At 50.1% G+C, this 19,275-nt stretch overlaps 1 protein-coding gene across 9 annotated transcripts in view; it reads left to right on the forward strand.

The window, feature by feature from the left end:
- SLC2A9 (solute carrier family 2 member 9) overlaps positions 1-19,275 on the forward strand; it is a 262,594-nt gene that overhangs the window by 174,359 nt on the left and 68,960 nt on the right. For 7 of the 9 annotated variants that reach the window (XM_025921820.2, XM_086705450.1, XM_086705451.1 and 4 more), the window contains 2 exons: positions 4,099-4,209; positions 18,221-18,322. In XM_025921820.2, the coding sequence (XP_025777605.1) occupies positions 4,099-4,209; positions 18,221-18,322 (213 nt within the window). The remainder of the gene's footprint in view (positions 1-4,098; positions 4,210-18,220; positions 18,323-19,275) is intronic. The other 2 variants (XR_015250599.1, XR_015250598.1) reach the window with 1 other exon arrangement.

Below are 19,275 nucleotides of genomic sequence, written 5' to 3' on the forward strand. Positions count from 1 at the left end.
GGGTTGTGTGAGGATGGAATTAGGACACGTAGATGATAGATTTGGAGTTACAATATATGAGCCTTTTCTCCCCTCTGAAATTCAGAGCAGGTTAGAGAGATTGGCACAGGAATCGGATAGATGGGGATCACAATGTCTCCTCTACTCCTGGTGGAACAGGATTAGAGGTTGTGACCCCAGAAGTTGCCATGAATTCTGCATTCCCAGATTCAAGGCCCCAACAGGAAGAGGAAGCAACCCCAGCCCCAACTCCACGGGGTCCCTCCCTGCATGGACAGAGCAGAGGGGACACAAGCTTCCTGTGGGTGTACAGAGAGCCCAGCAGGGGCGCATGTGAGCACATGAGTGTTTCTTTCTAAGGGCCCTTCGTTCCTTATGTGATTCCTTGTCCCTTGGGCTGAGAGACAGTCGTGTTCCTGAATGGGAGTAGGAAATGAAGGGAAAGGAGGTCCCTGCCCTACAGTAGGTCCAGCACTGGTGCCATCCCTGGGAGCTAGTGTTCAATAAACGACAAGATCTCCTTTGTCTTCTATCCTTCAGCGTAGATCCCGTGCGTCACCATTGGTGGAGACAACCTGTGTGTTGACAGCTCTCTTTCTCTCTCTGACCTCTGCTTCCACCTTTGCGCCTTCTCTCTCTGAACTCCGTCCTATAAGGACCCTCATGATCCATTTCCAGCTCACCTAGATAATCCAGGATAACTTCCCCTTGTCAGGACCCCTAAACTTAACCACATCTTCAGAGCTCCTGTGCCAGGTAGTGTAACATATTCACGGGCTCCTGGGATTGGGACACAGACATGTTTGGGGGAGCCACTGTTTGGTGACCACCCCCTGCAAGCACGTGTTGAGCCCACACTCTGCCAGAATCGCCTTGTTCCGGGCAAAGGCAAATCAGGTGGTTTCTTGTTCCCGAAGGGTTAGCCAGAGAGATGGGTTAAAACGCCTCTCTCAGGAGGAGGCCAGCTGCAGGAGGGCCCTGGGCATATATGGGGTTCCGGGGGAAATGATGGCTAGAGGAGGCATTTCCAGTTAGCCAGCTGCGCTAACAGCCCAGCAAAGCCCGTGCAGCAGGAAGGACTGTGGGGCAGGAAGGGAACAGGCCTGGGTCTGCACTCTGCTCTGGTGTGACGGGCTGTGTGTGGTCTCTCTGACCACACTGTCACCTGCACAAGCTGTTGAGAGAGTTGAACGTGATTATGGTGCTATGCTTTGTCTCTAACACGTAGTGTCGGGAGTTGAGGAGGAGGACTTTGGGGCATCCGAGGCAGGCAGTCAGGAGGCCTGTGCCCCCCTCTCCAGGCTGCGAAGCAGACCCTGAAGTACTTCCTCCCCAAGCCATGCACACGACTGTGACATGTGTCTTCACCAAAGAACAGTGGTGTCTCAGGAGAGACCTAGAAATCTTCTGGAATGATACCCACCGTTTGTTGTACACCAGCTCTAGAAAAGACGCTTTACTTCATCACTTTACAGCTTGTTTGCAACCACCCTGAAAGCCAGATCTTTTTTCCCTTCTTTAGTCACTTGCCTACAGACCCACAGTTCACCAGGGGCCGCGCTGGGGTCAGATCCGGTACGCAGGCCTCCAGATTGCTGTCCTTCCAGTCCTTTTCTGGGGGAGGAGACAGTCGGCCACCTGAGAACCTGACTATGTCAAGGATGAGGTCAACACAAAGCACCCTCCGCGGGAGGGTTTGCTGTGGGACACGCTCCACCTTCCCTGGTACTTCTGGGTCGTCCGACGCCCTCAAACTGCCTGATCAGATAAACCTCAGTGCAGGAAGATAAACCTCAGAGGCCATTACCTTCCTGCTCTGGAAGGTGATTCAGGGGGAGAGCAATGGCTTTGGGAGCCAGCACTAAGATGCGCAGACCTCACCCCGCACCCCTCCAGGGACGGGGCCAGCCCAGCAGGAACACCTCACAGGCCCTGGACTGGGGGAGGTGGTCCTCAGGGCTGATATCTGCCTATCAATGAATAGGTACATTTACATATGAAATGACTCCCCACCTTGAGCGTGTAATTTTATGCAAATGATTCCCTTTGCTAACGTTTAACCCCCTCTGGGGAAGCCCGAGGCTACAGGGGGAATTGGAAGCAGGGAAGGGGGTTGCAGGGGGTGTGAGAAGCCAGGAAGGAGACCCCGGGGCAAGCAGGGCACCGCTTCTGCGGGAGAACACAAATCCAGCAGGGTCTGAGGCTGGCAGCTCTGGGGTCCAGACTGAGGCTGAGAATACCGTGATGTCCGCATGGTCGCCGGGGGATGGAAGGGGCCGTGGAGCCTTGGCTGTCGAAAATCAGTGACTTTGGGTAAAGGCCTTTCTGCTCCTCTGATCCAGCCCTGCAGATCTGCTGGGGGTCACAGTGAACCTTCAAAAGGGAGTGGAGATCACACAAACAAATCCAGCGAGGACTGAGGCTTTCCGGAATAATTTTGGCTTCTGTCACAGCCCCAAGAGCTATAGGAACTAATGAATTTATCAGGAGCCACGTGTGTACTCTGTGAATGTGAAAGCAAAAGTACAATCTAAATTCTAATTTCTCAGCTCAGTCAAGTGCGAGCAGGCACAGGGGAGAGGGTCCTTGTCTTTCGGGAGCACTGAAACGCATTTCGCCCAGAGATGCATCAGCTCCCACAAACTCACAGAAACGCATGCGGTCCTTTTTACTGGGCTCTGAGCGTTGCCCGAAACTTTATGAAGAACTACTCCTGTCGCTAAAACATAATCCATCTGCATATATGGGTGCAGGTCCTAAATTCTGTCTTCTCCCCCCGAGGCACGAAATTTTTTTTGGTAAACAAATGCTGGTAACAAGACAAATCTGTAGAAACAAGAGCTCTTTCCAAACACAAAGTAAGAGGCTGCGCTCGGGCCTGACAAGTTATAGCCAACGAGCTCTAATGTTTCTTAATAACGATCAGTGTGTCAATGCTTCTGAGGCCCTTCACACAGTGGGTTTCCCCGTCAGATGTCATGGAAAGGACAGCACAGGTTTCTGTCCTCTAGCAAACCCTTGCTCTTTGAGGAACGGTTGGGACTGGGAGAACACACATGACCCGTGTCCAGCCCCTGGACCCAAAACTTTAATAATGAGCAGTGACAATTCTTACCCAATTCCTGATACCCTCTCCTCTTTGAGGAGGAGAAGGAAGCCCAGCAGGACAGAGGTCATTGCTTGAGGTCACACAGCCACCTCAGCATGGAGCCAGGTCTCCAACCTCCAGACAGCGATTGTCGGAGGTCCCGTGAGTGTCGTTAGGATTAGGTTTGGTCTCCAGTGGCAGAAACCCCCACACATGAGGGAAGTAGGGAGGGGTGGCCCAGCCGTCCCAGGACCACGCATCCTGCTTTGCCCAGGGCGTCCAGATTTGTGTCTGTTGTCCTAGACTAATTATTAACAGTCTCAAAAGTGCCCAGATTTGGCTAGTAAATTACAGCATCACTCTAAGTGAGTGACGACACAGGCTTCTTCGAACCTCGCACTCTAGCCTCTGAACAGGTGGCTTGCATTTCAAAGCAGGGGCTCCATGTGTAGGTTTGTAAGTTGTGTGTTACACAACCCTTAGGAGCGCCATTCACATTGTCCCCATTATAGATTTACTGTGACGGTTTTCTAGCAGTTGACATTAAAGCATCTTGTGGATCAGGGACCTTTTGTGTTTCTCACGGAGTTGCCATGGGGGCTAATAGCAGTGCTATCCTTGTCACCTAGTGATCCAAGAAGGCTGCTGAAGCTCCAGCCATCACATGCACCATCTTGACAGCAGAAGGGAGGAAGGGCAAAAAATGGGATCACACGTCCTTGATGGAAAGCTCATTTTAAGGAGACTTCCAAGAGGTCTCACCAACATTTCAGTTCCTATCTCATTGCCACCATCGGCTGAGCACATGTTGCCCCCAGTGTGGTAGTTCTGTTAGTGATGAAGAAAGGGGAGAGGAGGGAGCAGGAAGAAAACACGTAGTTGGCCACATCATACAGCTCCACTCTGGATGCAGCTGTGAATCTCAGAGACCACCTTGGATCTGAACTTAATTTTGGAAATAGATGCCTTTCACTGACTCTCCTCCCTTGTTTTTCTTCCCTTTGTTATAGATTTGGTTCTACACCAATAGCATCTTTGGGAAAGCTGGGGTCCCTCCGGAAAAGATCCCATACATCACCTTGAGCACCGGTGGCATTGAGACTTTGGCCGCCATCTTCTCTGTAAGTGAACTGACCGGTTATTCCTGAGAACGTCATAGGGGGTGCATAGCTCTGTGGGGACCCCCAGACCATAAATGTGCTGGCCTTTAAAGGAGCATGTCCTTTGTCTCTCCAAAGTTACCTGAATTTTAGGAGTTTATCATGCAGCTCATGATGTTTTACCTGTCTAGAGAATATTCTCATCTATATTTTGCTCCCCTGTTATCTTTCTTTTAATAAATAGCTCCCTTCTTTGAACTCTCACCTGGTCACAGATGATACAGTGTGATCAACACCCAGTGGAAAGGGCCATTTCTCCCTGAGGGTCCAAGCGAGAGTCCCTGTGAGCCTCGGGTCCATTGCCATGACTTTAAAAGTGTTTCTAAACCATTAGCTGTCACCTTTGTACCCCAAACATGTAGGACTTCGGAGAGAAAAGAAAGGAGAAAAGACATTCCCGTCGATCAGTGTAACAGAGAGTGACTTTATAATAAGCAAAGGGGACGCTGGGATGGCTCAGTCAGTTAAGCATCTGACTCTTGATTCGTCTCAAGTTGTGACCTCGTGGTTTGTGGGATGGAGCCCCCGCTTTGGGTTCTGTGCTGACAGCATGGAGCCTGTGTGTAATTCTCTCTCCCTCTCTCTCTGCCCTGTCCCCACTTGTGGTCTCTCTCCCTCTCCCTCTCCCTCTCTCTCTCTCTCTCTCAAAAATAAATGAATAAACATTTTTAAAAAAGAGTTTAACAAGAAGCAAAAGTGTCCAAAAGAAGACACAGAACTCATCACTGTCAACCTCAAAGATGCACGATAAACACACTGTAGGGAGGAAGTTGGCAATTTCACAATTTAGCAGAAACCGCACAGGCCTGGCAATCAGACCAAACTAGGCTTGAGTCCTGGTTCTGGAACTTCTTGGCCGTGTGATGCTAGACAATGCTTTCAACCTGTCTGAGCTTCGGTTTCCCCTTTGATGAGCTGTCGGATTCTCTTCTACCTTGTTGGGGTGAGGTCCATGCCTCACATTTTGGGCACGTAGTACACGATGGGACTCACTTCCAAAGGACAGAGAGGAGGCGGGGGAATCAGAGTGAAGTTCTCTGACCTTAATGGAGAAGCTCATTTATTTCCACTCGCATGCACCGACTTCTGCTGGTGGGATTGACCTCTGCAAACAGGCAGAGGCTCCCAGTGGCACTTCTGACTCACTTCTAACAGAACGCTATTTTGCTCCTTGCTCTCAATGGGCATCCTAACAAGATGCTTCTAAAAATGGACGTCAGGAAAGCGTTGAGGACTGATGTTCCATCTCCCTCTGCTTTCTCCCATGGCCTTGTTCTTAGAGGAAAATACCTCACTGCTTCACAATCTGGGAGTTTCACAAAATTCTCCGTTTGAGTTTCAGACTCCCTCCCCAGTCTGTGGCTGTCAGTGTTTACAGTGATCCGTGAAAAAGCACAGTCAGTCTAGAATGATAATGATAGGAAGTTACAGGGTTGGTTTTGGGAGTTTTTTGGTTAAGTATTTTGTTGTTGTAAGAAATCAGCATGAGCTCATTAAGGTAAATTTGTAGAATTCAGAAAAATAGAAAGAACCGAAGAAGAGATCCACAATCATACGACCCAAGGACCTTTGGTAAAATCTCCCCTTGGCCTTTCTGTGCACAGGTGGATGTTCTGTTGTTACACGTAGTAATCCTGCTTTTGTTCACATAACCTCATGCCAGAATTGCTTTCTGGTTTCCTTTCTATTTTCTTGTCTGAGAAATGTTTTGTTGGAGTGTCAGGTGTATACAGAAAAGCATGCTGATCGTCGCCCCTGGGAATTAACGCTGGTTGTGGCTCTTCGGAAGTCGACGGTCCCGTCCGTGCCCCAACTGCTGTCTGTGGGGCTGGGGCTGTTGGGTGTCCCCCTTCGGAGCCTGGACGGCAGAGCCTGGATTCTGATCCCAGCTCCGTTCCTTTTGAGCTGCGTGACCCTGGCGAAGTTATTCAGCAGCTCTGTGACTCGGTTTCCTCATTTCTTTAACAAGGACGTTGCCCTTGCCTTATAGAGATGGGGTCAGGATTGAACAGGTGAATACATGCCAGCAGTGCCTGGCAAACGGTGTGGGCTCACAGAGTCTTAAGTACCCCATTTGTCAACACTTGTCATCTTAAGTAAGGCTGTGATGAACACGCCTGCAGAGAGCAGGGTTTTACGAGGTCTCTCGTGATCTTCTGATAGGTGAGGAAACCAAGTCCCAAAGAGCTGGCTTGCTCAGGATCGCACAGCCAGTAGGGAGTGGGGAGAGCTGGCATGGAGGGCCCCCGCTGCTCCCCAGGACCCGGAAGTGCTTTACCTGGGATCTCAGGAACGCTCACTCACATCACTCCTCAAAGTCAGGTGGTCGCCCTGGTTCGAAAGAGGAGCAGAGAGAGTAACGATGCCTCCAGCCCCGTCTCCCTGACCCCACGTGCCCTCCTTCCGGTGCCCTCTCTCTGGCCCGTGGATCATCTTCACTAAAAGCTGACAGTATTTGACAGAGCATTTCTTGGAAGTGCTAATCGCAGGAAGGAGGGAAAGTGACTTCCCCCTCCTGGGAGAGGCAGGGGTCAGACTGGGAGTCTGCCTACCTCCTGCCTTCAAGTGTGGATCATGGTGGGTCGTGGTCACGTGGCATGTGTGTTCCAGAGGAACCTCCCTGCGGGCCCTCTGTGGGGAGTGACGGCTTCATAGCCGTCACGGTAGAGTCGTTTACGCACGCACGCATCCGTTCCACAAGCGGTTCCAGCGCACCCATAGCATGCTTGTGCTGGGAGGTCACCAGTGAAGTCGTTGCGTTCTAGGGAGAAAGATCCAGAAACAGACACATACCACGTGCAGCCCTGGGATGAACTCTCCGGGGAGGGCTTCCTGGAGGAGGGCCCCAGGAAGGCGAGCACTGAAGGTCCAGCAGACATGAGCCCGATGATGGGAAGGGAAGTGCACTGGCAGCCTGTCGCCTGGCCCTGTGCACATGGCCCCAGTCATCTGCACCCCTCCCAGCGTGTCATCTAAAGGAAACAGAGATGCAGAAGAGTTCGTTGGGAGCAGTTCTTAACACGGTAGCGTTTAGCCTAATCTCTGGAGCACCTCAAGATTGACTCCAGCATGACGCAGGGAGTCTGAGGTGGAGCTAAGAAAAAGAGGGGAGAAAGAGCTAAGGCTGTAGGGCCTGGCAGCTCTGAATTCAGAGCCCAGTGACCCACCTGCAGCTGAGTGGTCTGGGGAAAATTGCCCAACATCTGTGAATTTGTTTGTCATCTTTAAAATGGACATAGCCAGGCCTGCGTGTGGTAACAATACTGTCTCCCCCCCCCCCAAATGTCCCTGTCATCATTGTCGGAAGCATAAGCATGTAACCTCACACAGCGGAAGAGGTTTTGCAGGTGTGGTTAAGGTACGGATCTGGAGATGGGGGGTCATCCTGCACTCACCACGTGGCCCAGTGTCATCACAAGGGTCCTTAAAAGTGAAAGAGGCAGGGTTGGGGGTCACGAGGGACAAAAGCAGATGTTGGAGTGGCAGTTGCTGTCTCTGGTGGAAGAAGGGGCCACCAGCCAAGGAGAGCTGGTGGCCTCTGGAAGCTGGAAAGGCAAGGGACGGATTCTCCCCTAGAGCCCCCAGAAGGAACACAGCCCTGCCAGCAGCTGTGATTTTTGCCCCACGAGACCCATGTTAGACTTCTGACTTCCTTCATCCGCTGAGTCTGTGCTAATCCGCTACGGCAGCCACAGGAAACTAAGCCAGCACCTTACAGAGCAGACGTGGAGGCAGACGTCAGTGTGCATGAAGGCCACGGCAGTAGTCCTGACAGCCAATCTTCGCTAAGCCCCTTGGCCTCTCCGAAGTGTTCATCACCTTGTTTCCCAAGATACGGACACTGTTTCGTCCAGCCCTGTGAGGCAGCAGCCTATCAGAAAGGACTTTCCAATTTTTCTTCTTCTTACCGAGTTTTTGACAGTCTGTTAAAATGGCTTTGGGACCCAGGACACTTGAGAAAGACATTTTTGTTCATTTGGTTCGCAATTAATTTTGGCTCCTGGCACTGCTCATCAGCTTGGGCAGCTGTGAATCATTGCATCTTGCAGAAACAGCTGGTTTTCCAAATCGATTTTCTTGGCGCAGCATTAACTCTCTGAGCGAGCCCCCACCGTGTGTCACGCAGGCCGTGGGAGCCCGAGTGTCAGCTGACACGCGGGGCAGCAGCTTGTGGAGCGCGAGCCTCATTCCTTGGAAAAGCGGAGACTGCCTTTTCTAACCAGGGGGAGCGCAATCCACATTAAGTCATTCCTACTCAGGAATGGGCTGTGCCTAGCATTCAAGTGGGAAAAAGAATCCTACTGGTTCCCCCGCCCCCCTCTGCCTCCCAACGAACACACAGTTTCGGAATCAAAACCTTCAGAGTTCACAGCTGCATCTCGAGCCCCTGGATCTGGTGCTTGTTGGAGCAGAAAGTGGGCACCGACAACCAAGCAGGATGGTGGAGTGTTTGGGCTCCATGGGCTCATGGCCCTGAGCTCAGTCGCTGGGTGACCTTGGGCCAGTTAGTTAACCTCTCTGAGCCCCTGTTTTCTCTAAGGGAAAGTGGGAATAATACAATAAGACCTCCACAGGTCTTACCATGAGAGCTATATGGTAATTCACAGCACTTGGCATAAGACAGGTGCTCAGTAAATGTTAATTATTACTATGGGTTGAATTGTCATCCCCACAGAATTTATATGTTGAAGCTCTAACAGTACCTCAGGAGGTAGTCATTACAGGTGTAATTAGTTAAGAAAAGATCATTCTGGAATAGAGGGACCACCAATCCAATATAATTGACATCCTTATTAAAAGGGGGAAATTTACACACACACACACACACACACACACACACACACACACACACACACAGAGCATCATGTGAATTTTGAAGGCATGCTACCGAAGGCAAGAAACTCCCAGCAGCTAGAACAACCTTGGAACAGTCTTCCCTGCACCTTCGGAGGGAGCACGGCCCTGCTGGCACCTTGATCTCGGACTCCCAGCCTCCAGAACCGTGAGAGAAGAAATGTCTGTTACTTAAACCGCATAGTTTGTGACCCTTTTGCCAGCAGCCCTAGCAAACAAGTACAGTTTTTGTTGGTTACGAGTGTTCCAGAAGAGAACCAGACAGATGCCGTGGAAAAAGCTGAAAATGCCCTCCCGCCTTCCAAGAAAATTGGAAGATGAAACTTGGAGCCAGAGTGTTCATTCCACCAACACTCAGCAAGTGCTGGCGGGGCCCCTGCTCTGTGCCCGCACAGGTGTAGGTGTGTGGGATACACCAGTGGACAAAGGAGACAAAAGCCCTTGCCCAGGAGAAGGAGAGCTCCTAGTCGGGGGACAGACCGGGAACAACAGTGTGAGCTAAGTGTCTGGTGGCTGATACAGGAAAGGATGCGGTGAGACGCGTTGGTGCAGGTTGAGGGGGGCTGAGAAGTGGGGCAGGTTGCTGGAGTGCATCGTGGTCAGGCTCAAGGGATGAGGGCGCTGTCCAGGTGGCCAGGTCGGAGGACGGATTAGACGGATTAATTCGGGTGGGTGGGTCTGTAGGGTGGGCAGGCCATCCATCGGGAGCCGTGACCTTCAGTGGAGAGACACAGCCAGCCAAAATGTGCCTGGAGAAAGGAACCAGGAACCAACACCCTGGCCCCCCATTCTCTTCCCTCCCCCTCCCCCTCCCCTCCCCCTTCCCTTTCCCCTTCCCCTTTTTTGCCTATTTATTTTTGAGAGAGAGAGAGCATGAGCACAAGCAGGAGAGGGGCAGAGAGAGAGAGAGAGAGAGAGGGAAAAACAGAATCTGAAGCAGGCTCCAGGCTCTGAATATCAGTGTAGAGCCTGACTCAGGGCTCGAGTCCATGAACTGTGACATCATGACCTGAACAGAAGTCAGATGCTCTTTTCTCTTTTCTTTTCTTTTCTTTTCCTCTTCTTTTCTCTTTTCCTTTCCTTTCTTTTCTTTTCCTTTTCTCTTCTCTCCTCTCCTTTTCTTCTGTCCTCTCCCCTCCCCTGTCCTCCTCCTCCCCACCCTTCCCCCTCCTCTCCACTCCCCTTCTTTTTCCCCTCCCCCAAGGACAGCCCTTCCTCTCCTGGAGGCCAACAGTGGCCCCTGTGCTCAGGAACACATCAAGCCAGGCAGAGACTGACTTCATGGGAAGAGCAGAGCAGAAGAGGCCTGGCCTGGAAGGACAGGAAGAACAGGGCCTCCCTTAGGATCTTGCCGAGGAATGAACCCTTACAGGGCTCTGCAGCCCCTGAAATGTCAGGAATTCTGCCAGCCACCAAATGTTTCCTGCCCTTTATCCGTAGATGTAAACAAAGAATACAACCTAGGCAGATCTCTGCCTACAAAATTCATAGTAGTATGAAATTCAAAGTAATATCTGTAAAATACTATAAATGCACGTAAGTCAGATTTGGAAGCATCGAGTCGCGTTTGAAATAAGTGACATTTTAGATTTTCCTTCCCTGGGTCCCTTCCTTCTCTCCTCATGTGTTTAATCATTTAACACAACGTGCAGTGAGCTCCCCGTTAGTTTGCTAGAGCTGCATAACAAAGCACAGCAAGCAGAGGGATGTGAACAATGCAAATGCATATTCTCACCTTTCTGGAGGCCGGAAGTCTGAGACCCAGGTGGCAGAGGGCAGATTCGTTCTGAGACCTGGAGACGGTGTCTGTTCCAGGCTCCTCCCCCAGCATCTGGTGCTTTGCCGGCAATGGCAATCCGTGGTGTCCTCGGCTGGCAGAAGCATCAGCCTGACCCCTATCTTCATCCTCAGCTGGTGTTCTCCCTGTGCGTGCGTCTGTCCAAACTTCCCCTTGTTACAAGGGCACCAGTCACATGGGTTTAGGGCCGGCCATCGTGTCCTCATTGACTTTGATGACCTCTGTAAAGACCTGATTTCCAAACAAAGGCACATTCTGAGGTACCAGGGGTCAGGACTTCAACATATCTTTTTTGGGGAGGTCACAGTTCAACCCAGAAGGTTCCCCAAGGGCCAGGACTCCTGTCTCCTTCTTCTCTCTGCCCTTGTGCCAGCGCCTCACCCAAAGGAATGAAAGCCTTGGGAGACACCATATTTCCTTTTGATAAATCTATATGTGCCAGTGATGAGAGGAAGGACAGTGCAGGGGGTCAGAACAAGAGTCTGGAACCAGTCTGCCTGGACCTGAATGCTCTTTCTGCCACCACGTGACCTTGGGCAGGCTGCTCAACCTCTCTGAGCCTCTGTGTATCCATGGAGATGTTATGAGGATTAAATTATGACTATATGCTCAGCCAGGTCACGATCTCTCGGTCCGTGAGTTCGAGCCCCGCGTCGGGCTCTGGGCTGATGGCTCAGAGCCTGGAGCCTGTTTCCGATTCTGTGTCTCCCTCTCTCTCTGTCCCAAAAATAAATAAACGTTGAAAAAAAAAAAAGATTATGACTATATGCAAAGCATCTAGAACCGTGCCTGGTCCATAGTAAGTGCTGTACAATGTTCACTACATAGTAACCAGGACAGTGTGGTGTTGGTGTAAGGGCAGCCATACAGATCAATGGAACAGAATAGAATCCAAAAATATAAAAGATGCCAAAGTAATTCAATGGGGAAAGTCGGTCTTACCACAAACAGGACCATAAAAACTAGACATTCACATGGAAAACACAAAAGACAACCCTTCTCTCATGCCACACACAAAATTAACTCAAAGTGGACCATGGACTGAAACATAGAGGCTAAAATTATAAAACCTTAGAAGTTTTTAAAACCTTAGAAAAATTATAAAACCTTAGAAGGAACATAGGAGGAAGTCTTTGCAGCCTTGGGATAGGCAGAGATTTCTTAGATGGGACGCAAAAAACATGAACCATTTTTTAAAATTATTAATTGGATTTCATCAAAATGAAAAGCTGTGACTATTTCAAAGGCTCTGTTAAGGAAATGGGAAGGCAGGCCAGAGTGAGGAATGTTCACAAAGCACACATCTCACAGGGGGCTTGAATCCAGAAGATGTAAAGGATTCTTAGAATCAATAAAAGCAAGACTATCAGCCACTTGGAAATGAACTTGGAAAAGACTTGGGCAGACACTGTACAAAAGAAAAAATCAGAAGTATCAATAAATGGATGAAAAGTTGCTGAACACCACAAGCCATCTGGGAAATTAAAACTAAAACCCACAACGAGACAGCACTGTTCACCATAAGGATGACTAATATCAACATGGCTGATGATACCAAGCGTTGATGAAGATATGGAGCCACTGGAACTCTCATATGTGGCTGGTGGGAATTTCTAATAGTACAACCATTTGGAAAACTGGCAGTTTCATATAAAAATTGTACCCATACTACCAGACATTCTTCTCGTAAGTATTTACCCAAGATCAAGCACATTTCTACACAGAGACTTGAACCCCCATGTTTACAACAGCTTTAATCATAAGACCCCAAACTGAAAACAACCCAAATGTCCATCAAATGTTGAATGGAGAAACACACTGTGGTATATCCATTCAATGGAATACTTCTCAGCACTAAAAGGGAATAATATATACAACAGGGATGAATCTCAAAAGAGCAGTGATCACCAATGTGGAATTCTAACCTAATCTAGTCTACTCTGATCTAGAGTCACGGAAAGCACATCAGTGGTTGCTTGCAGCTAGAGAAAGGGGCACAAGGGTACTTTAGAGTGATGGAAATGTTCTGTATCTTGATGTGGTCACGGCTTTATAGGTGTATAAATTTGTGAAAACATACCAAACTGCACAATTAAAGTTGGTACGTTTTATTGAATCTAAGACCTTAATCTAAATCAATACAGCTGATTTTTTAAATGTTTATTTATTTTTGAGAGAGCACAAGTGGGGGAGGGGCAGAGATGGGGGGGCGGTGTGGGGGGGGGGTGGGAGTTGGGGGCAGAGGATCCAAAGCAGGCTCTGCACTGGCAGCAGCGAGCCCAATGTGAGGCTTGAACTCACAAACTGCAAAATCATGACCTGAGCTGACGTCAGATATTCAACTGACTGAGCCACCCAGGTACCCCTATAGTTGATTTGTAAATACTAACAACAGGGGTGCCTGGGTGGCTCAGCCGGTTAAGCATCCGACTTCAGCTCAGGTCATGATCTCACGGTTTGTGAGTTGGAGCGCCCGTTGGGCTCTGTGCTGACAGCTTGGAGCCTGGAGCCTGCTTTAGATCCTACGTCTCCTTCTATCTCTTCCCCTCCCCCATTTGTGCTCTGTCTCTCAAAAATAAATATTTTTTTTAAATGCAGTTTAAATACAACAACAACCACAAAAACATTCTCATTATTATTCCACCAGCATCCTAGCACTGTGGGTGGGCAGTCAGCGCTGAGTAAATGGCTGCTGAACGGCTGAATGACTCCGTGGGTCAGGAGTCCCCAGAAGGGATTTCTTGGAGGATGACAGTCCATCCCCAGCTGACATCAGTAACTTTCAGAAGCCACTGTTCATCTTGAGTTAATGTTTTCACTAATGATTTTAATGCTGAGTGGAAATACCGTGTTTACCCTAATCCCTTTCAACAGGCTGCACATTAAAACGATTTAAAAGAGGCAGAGATTTTGAAGGAAGGAGCCCTGCAGGCTGATTGGTTTTCCCACTAGGATGGACAGAGTTGTTTTTAGGTCTTTCGCTTTCACAGCTGTTTCCTTGGTGTCTTCCTAGACATCTTGAGAGACTGTTTCTGAATCAGTGATGGTGTTTCCAGCTCTACCTTGGCTTCAGTTACTGGTTCATCAGGAGACTTTAGGAAAGCGAAACAACCAGATGCTCCACTCCGACCCCAGAGCACTTGGTTGTTGGCATCATGATGTAAGACAGTGGTTCTGCACTGGTTTGTATTGGGGGCACACTTGCTGACATTGAAATTGTTGGTGGTGCCTTAGGAGAAACTAAAACAAACCAAAAAAAGAAAAAGAAAAAAGAAACGCTAACGTCAGTGCCAAGCATACATTAATCACAGCATAACAATGCAACACGTGTTAATCTCAAGGCAGCAACTTCAGTGCCCTGTGTCTTGCAGTGACTGATTCTCGTCATGGTAATTCCTGTCGTCGTTTCAGTGCTCTGTCACTGGGCGCTTAACCCAAGGAGATAACGTTGTCACACATTCTACCTATGGGCTGCCTTCGTCTTCATGCCAGCTGAATTGTGGGCTCTGTCGTGTTAACTCTAAGAATGGCGATGCCATCCTGAGATTGTAATAGAAACATTCTACACGGTGAAGATTTACACATGTGGGTATTGGAAATCACTGGTGATGGGGAAGAGTAACAATTTGTGACTCAGGGCAGAGGGGTTTGTGTCTCCAATGCTTTAGCTAAGTCTGTTTCTTAGACTTTTTTTTTTTTAAGTAGAAAAGGCTTATTGTAGGGGCGCCTGGGTGGCTCAGTCAGTTAAGTGTCCGACTTCGGCTCAGGTCATGATCTCACGGTTTGTGGGTTTGAGCCCCGTGTCGAGCTCTGCTGACAGCTCAGACCCTGGAGCCTGTTTCATATTCTGTGTCTCCTTCTCTCTCTGCCCCTCCCCTGCTCGCACTCTGCCTCTGTCTCTCGCAAAAGTAAATAAACATTAATTTTTTTTAAAAAAAAGGAAAGCTTATTGTAGGAAACTTGGAAAAGACTGAAAAACTAACAAGAAAAAATAATAACCACCTATTCCCCCCAACCAGAGTTAGCCATTATAAGCTGTTTTTACATATTTTACATATTTTACATATTTTTTACATATTTTCATATTCAATAGAATCGCGACTTACAAAACTGAATACATGAGTATATGCAAGGTGCAGCTCTGTGCCCTGCTCTTTCCCCTCAGAGGTGTAACCTCATGATTTTTCTGTTCTTTAAAATTCTTCTAAAATACGTGAATTCTGTAATTATCATCAGGATATTCCGGTATTTATTGAGCCGATTCACTTCTTGGTAGACTTCTAGATGGTTTCTATTTCCTCATTCGTATAAATTACACTACAATTGAAGGTCTTTGTCCGTGAGCCTCCCACCCAATGTCTATCTCCTTGGGATAAATACCCAGAAGGTGAATGACTGAATCCAAGGGTAGGGATATTTTTCAGCCATCCCTGCAGTGTGAGGGAGCATGTATTACACTTCCTTACCTCTGAGTAGCTCTGTGTGACTTTTGACACATCCCAGAATCTCTGATCGCAGGTGTCTCTAACGTTCCCCATCCCCCAGCCCACCCGCCACCCAGGGGCCCGGTTTCCCTGCACCTGTTCCTCCCGCCCTGGCAGCCCGTATCAGGACCTCCCCTTTGGTGGGACCCAACTCATGAGGGTTTGGGGAGGAGAGATGACTTAGATGCTGGCCCTTCTTTCTCTCTAGAACTTTCTCAGCAAGCACTGATCTTTGCTTTCTCCAGGGGTCTCACTGGGCCTAACTTCCCACTGAGTGATCTTACTGTCCTCATCGTCCTTTTCTGCAATATGTGAACTGTCGTACCTGCCTTACAAAGATAAACCTTCACTCAATCAGCAGACACTGGCTCAGTACCTGCCAGGTGTGCTCTCCTAGGTTCTGGGAAATAACGAAGCTCCCGTTCTTCAAGTGAGGAAGGAGGGGTCAGGGAACAGGTGCTATACATCCAGGTGCCACAGGAAGCTATTACAAAGTGGGGGCTTGGTCTGTTTCTAGTTTGGAAAATTGTAATGTCTCAAGAACCAGAAAAGACTTTGTAGATGATCCCAGCTGTGCCTCCTACCAGCCACGTGACCTTGGACAAGTTCCCAAAACCTCTGTGTCTCAGTTTCTTTACCTGTAAAATCTGACAAATAATCGGTCCTACTTCATAAAATTGCTGTGAGAGTTAAATAAGTTGATGCCTGATAAGCGCTTAATGCAGCATCTGGCACATCACAGGCACTCAGGCAGAGGTCATCACACGCTAACCCATCGGCATCAGAAAAAAGGAGCGAGGAAGACACAGAAGGGTGACTGGCTGTCTCAAGGCCACGTGGCCAGTTAGAGGCAGGAGCTGGGACCAGACCCGGTCCCCCCCTTGACTGCAAGGATGTATTATCTGCCATTTGCTGGAAGCCTCTGTGGTTCCCGCGCCTAATTCAGACACCGTGAGTTCTTGGCCTCTGATTGCGTAGCTATGCTGCAAAGACAGTATTACCACTTCCGTTTGTCAGGTGGGGAAACCGAGGCTTCCAGAAACTGAGCCCCCTGTCCTGGGTGCAGAGCCAGGACTTGAAGCCAGGTCTGCCCATTTCAGGTCCATGCACATCTGGATGCCACCTGTGCTCTGCTCTGATGGGTCAGGTGTCAAGGAGGCCAAGTTGAGGCGCTTGGGTCAGCCTTGCCTTCCTAGGCCGCAGAGGGAGGGGCTTCCGGAAAGGAAGTTGTAGATGTTTTTGAGACATGTGGCCGTCAGCCAAGGACGTTTCCTCCCAGGCCACTGACTTTCTGAGCCAGAGCCCCCCTCCCCAGTCCCCTCAGTGTTCATACCAAGCACCCAGCCAGCCTGGGGCTATGCCTGCCCACCTTTGGTGTGTGCTTGGCTGAGTGGCCAACAGCCCTTGCCGGCTCCAGGAGAGCTCACCCAGAAGCCTTTTTATCACCCGCCCTCCTCAGAGTAGGGTGTGAGGAAAGAGGAAAAAAGAGGAGTTTTGGGGTTTCCCGCAGAAACACTCCTTCAGGCTTTGAGGCAGGATTGGGACTGTTCAGTCTGATGCTCTGGCTTTTGAACTGTCATCTGAAGCTGGCGGACAGGAGCACCTGTTCCGGTTTCATGGCCCCCAGCGGTGGCATTCCTTTCCCTTATCCAAACCAGATGGCTCACTTGACCCACTGGTCCCTCTGCCTGACGAGCTACCGCCACTGTTACCTTCTCCAGGAAGCCTTGCCTGATTGCCCAGTGGAGAAAAGTTGTGCATTTTTATTCAGACGCCCTTAATTCAATACTCCCCTCCCCCAGCCCTCTCTGTTTCTCTCTCTATCTCTTTCTTACTGGCTGTGTCATCACAGCCACTGAGTTACCTCACCTGTCTGACCTTCAGTGTGCTCTTTCTGTGCAATGAGACGGGGGAAGAAAGAGGAGGGAAGGCACTTGACAAATTGGAAGACTTGTTCCGTGTTTTGAATGCAGCCGCTTATTTAAGCACCCACCCCTTCCAGGCAGCCTTGTTGTAGGGTATTTTGGACCTCCTTGCACAGATAAAGGCCCTGGGGCTCTGGGAAGGGGAGTCATATGCCAAAGCTTACACATCTGGAAAGCCAGCAACCCAGAATATAAGCCCAAGTCTGCCTGTTTCTGAAACTCAGCTACATGACTGTTTTTCAGGGTCGTTAGCAATTAGAGGAGCTCACTGAAGAGCCCTGCCTTTACCCAGTGGAGAGGTAGACACAGGGGCCAGCCGGATAGACGTCAATGACAGTCCTAGCTGTGGGAAGCTGGGCCCGAGGACACGGCTTCAGGAGCCACAGTCACGTGGGCTTCCTGGTATCACACCCCAGAATGAAACTGACCCATCCGGGCACCGGCAGAGTGGAAAGCGTCAGAACCTTCTCTGTCCGCTCTTACCCCTGGGCCGCTGCCTTGGGAGTCTGCCCCTCTAAAAACTATAAACGGGGCATAAGGGGTGGAGAGCCCTTGCTTTTGGCCCGCAGGCTGGCTCCAAAGAGCGGGCAAAGGGCTACGGCAACCGTATCCGCTCATTTCCTCTTGCAGACCAGCTAGCCGAGGAGCCCATCCTTCCCTAACAAGAAAGATTCGGAGGAAAGGGAAACGTGTGGGCACACAGTAGGTGCTCAAGAATGGTGACTTTGTTCTCCCTCCCTTTCTCATAAAGACCTTGGCCTTTCTGGCTGTGGCCTCGGAGAATGTGACGGGGCTGTCTGAAGGTCAAAGCCTCCTTTCACCCTGGCCCCAGTGCCGGTTCCTGGCACCACGTTCCCCTCCTCCTGCTGCTAGGAGTGAAGTATAACCACCTCTCTCTGATCCTGACTTAGGGCTTGGTCATTGAGCGCCTGGGACGGAGACCCCTCCTCATGGGCGGCTTTGGGCTGATGGCCCTCTTCTTTGGGATCCTCACCGTTACATTGACACTGCAGGTGAGAGCACGCGCCCGTCGTACCCTGAGGGACACTGGCACGGAGCTGGCTTCCGGCTTCGGTACTCTGGGGCCTTGGCGTGGGAAGTTTGCGAGGCCGGCGGGCACCTCTTGCAGAACGGCCTTCCCGAGGAGCATCTCAGCTCAGAAGCAGCTGGTGCCCTCGCGGAGGAAGGTTTGGTGAGGGGCCCTGGACTCAGAGACAGAGACTGGATGGACAGTCCTGTCGCTGCCTCTAATGAGCCGTGTGATCTCGGCCAAGATATGTCCCCTCTCTGAGCCTCAGTTAACCCATCTGTGGAACAGAGGAGACCAGAGGATCCCTCAGATGCCTCTTCTGGCTCCCATGTTTCCACACAGCACAGCAGGCACTGTCATATAAGACACTTCCACAAGTGCCCGTGGGCTCCAGCAGGAGCTCTGGCCCTCAGGGCCCCATCTCTAAACTGGGAGAGCTTTCCGTATACCCAGGGGTGTTAGGAGAACTAAATGAGAAAATGCACTTAGAGTACTCGGCAGGGCCCCCGACCATGACGGGGGCTCGGAGAAGGTACCTAATCCTGGTGAGAGTGGTGTTTTCCCCTTTTATGGAGACAGGAAACTGAGGCATAAATATTAATGAATAAGCTGCCCAAGGTTCCACAGCTAGTAAATAGCAGAGCTGGGATGAGATTCCAGGATCGTGGGGTTTCCTTCTGCCCCTGCCCTGCTCAGGACAGCACGCAGTGACGGAGCACTGCCTGTCTTAGCGCCAAGGGAGGCGTGAGGCCAGGTCACGGTGGTCAGCCAATCTGGGCACTTTTCAAAAATGAATCCCTAGATGGAAAGTTGCGTGTGTTGATCATTTGCCAAATGTCTTAATATCCCAAAAACCTCTAGAAAAAGGCAAGGTGAGCATGGCAGTGCCTGACAGACAGAAAGGACGTGCTGCTGGGCACGCTGACCAGGCGGGAG

Source organism: Puma concolor, chromosome B1 (genome assembly GCF_028749965.1).
Source record: "Puma concolor isolate L17-30 chromosome B1, mPumCon1.1.hap2, whole genome shotgun sequence".
NCBI lineage: Eukaryota > Metazoa > Chordata > Mammalia > Carnivora > Felidae > Puma > Puma concolor.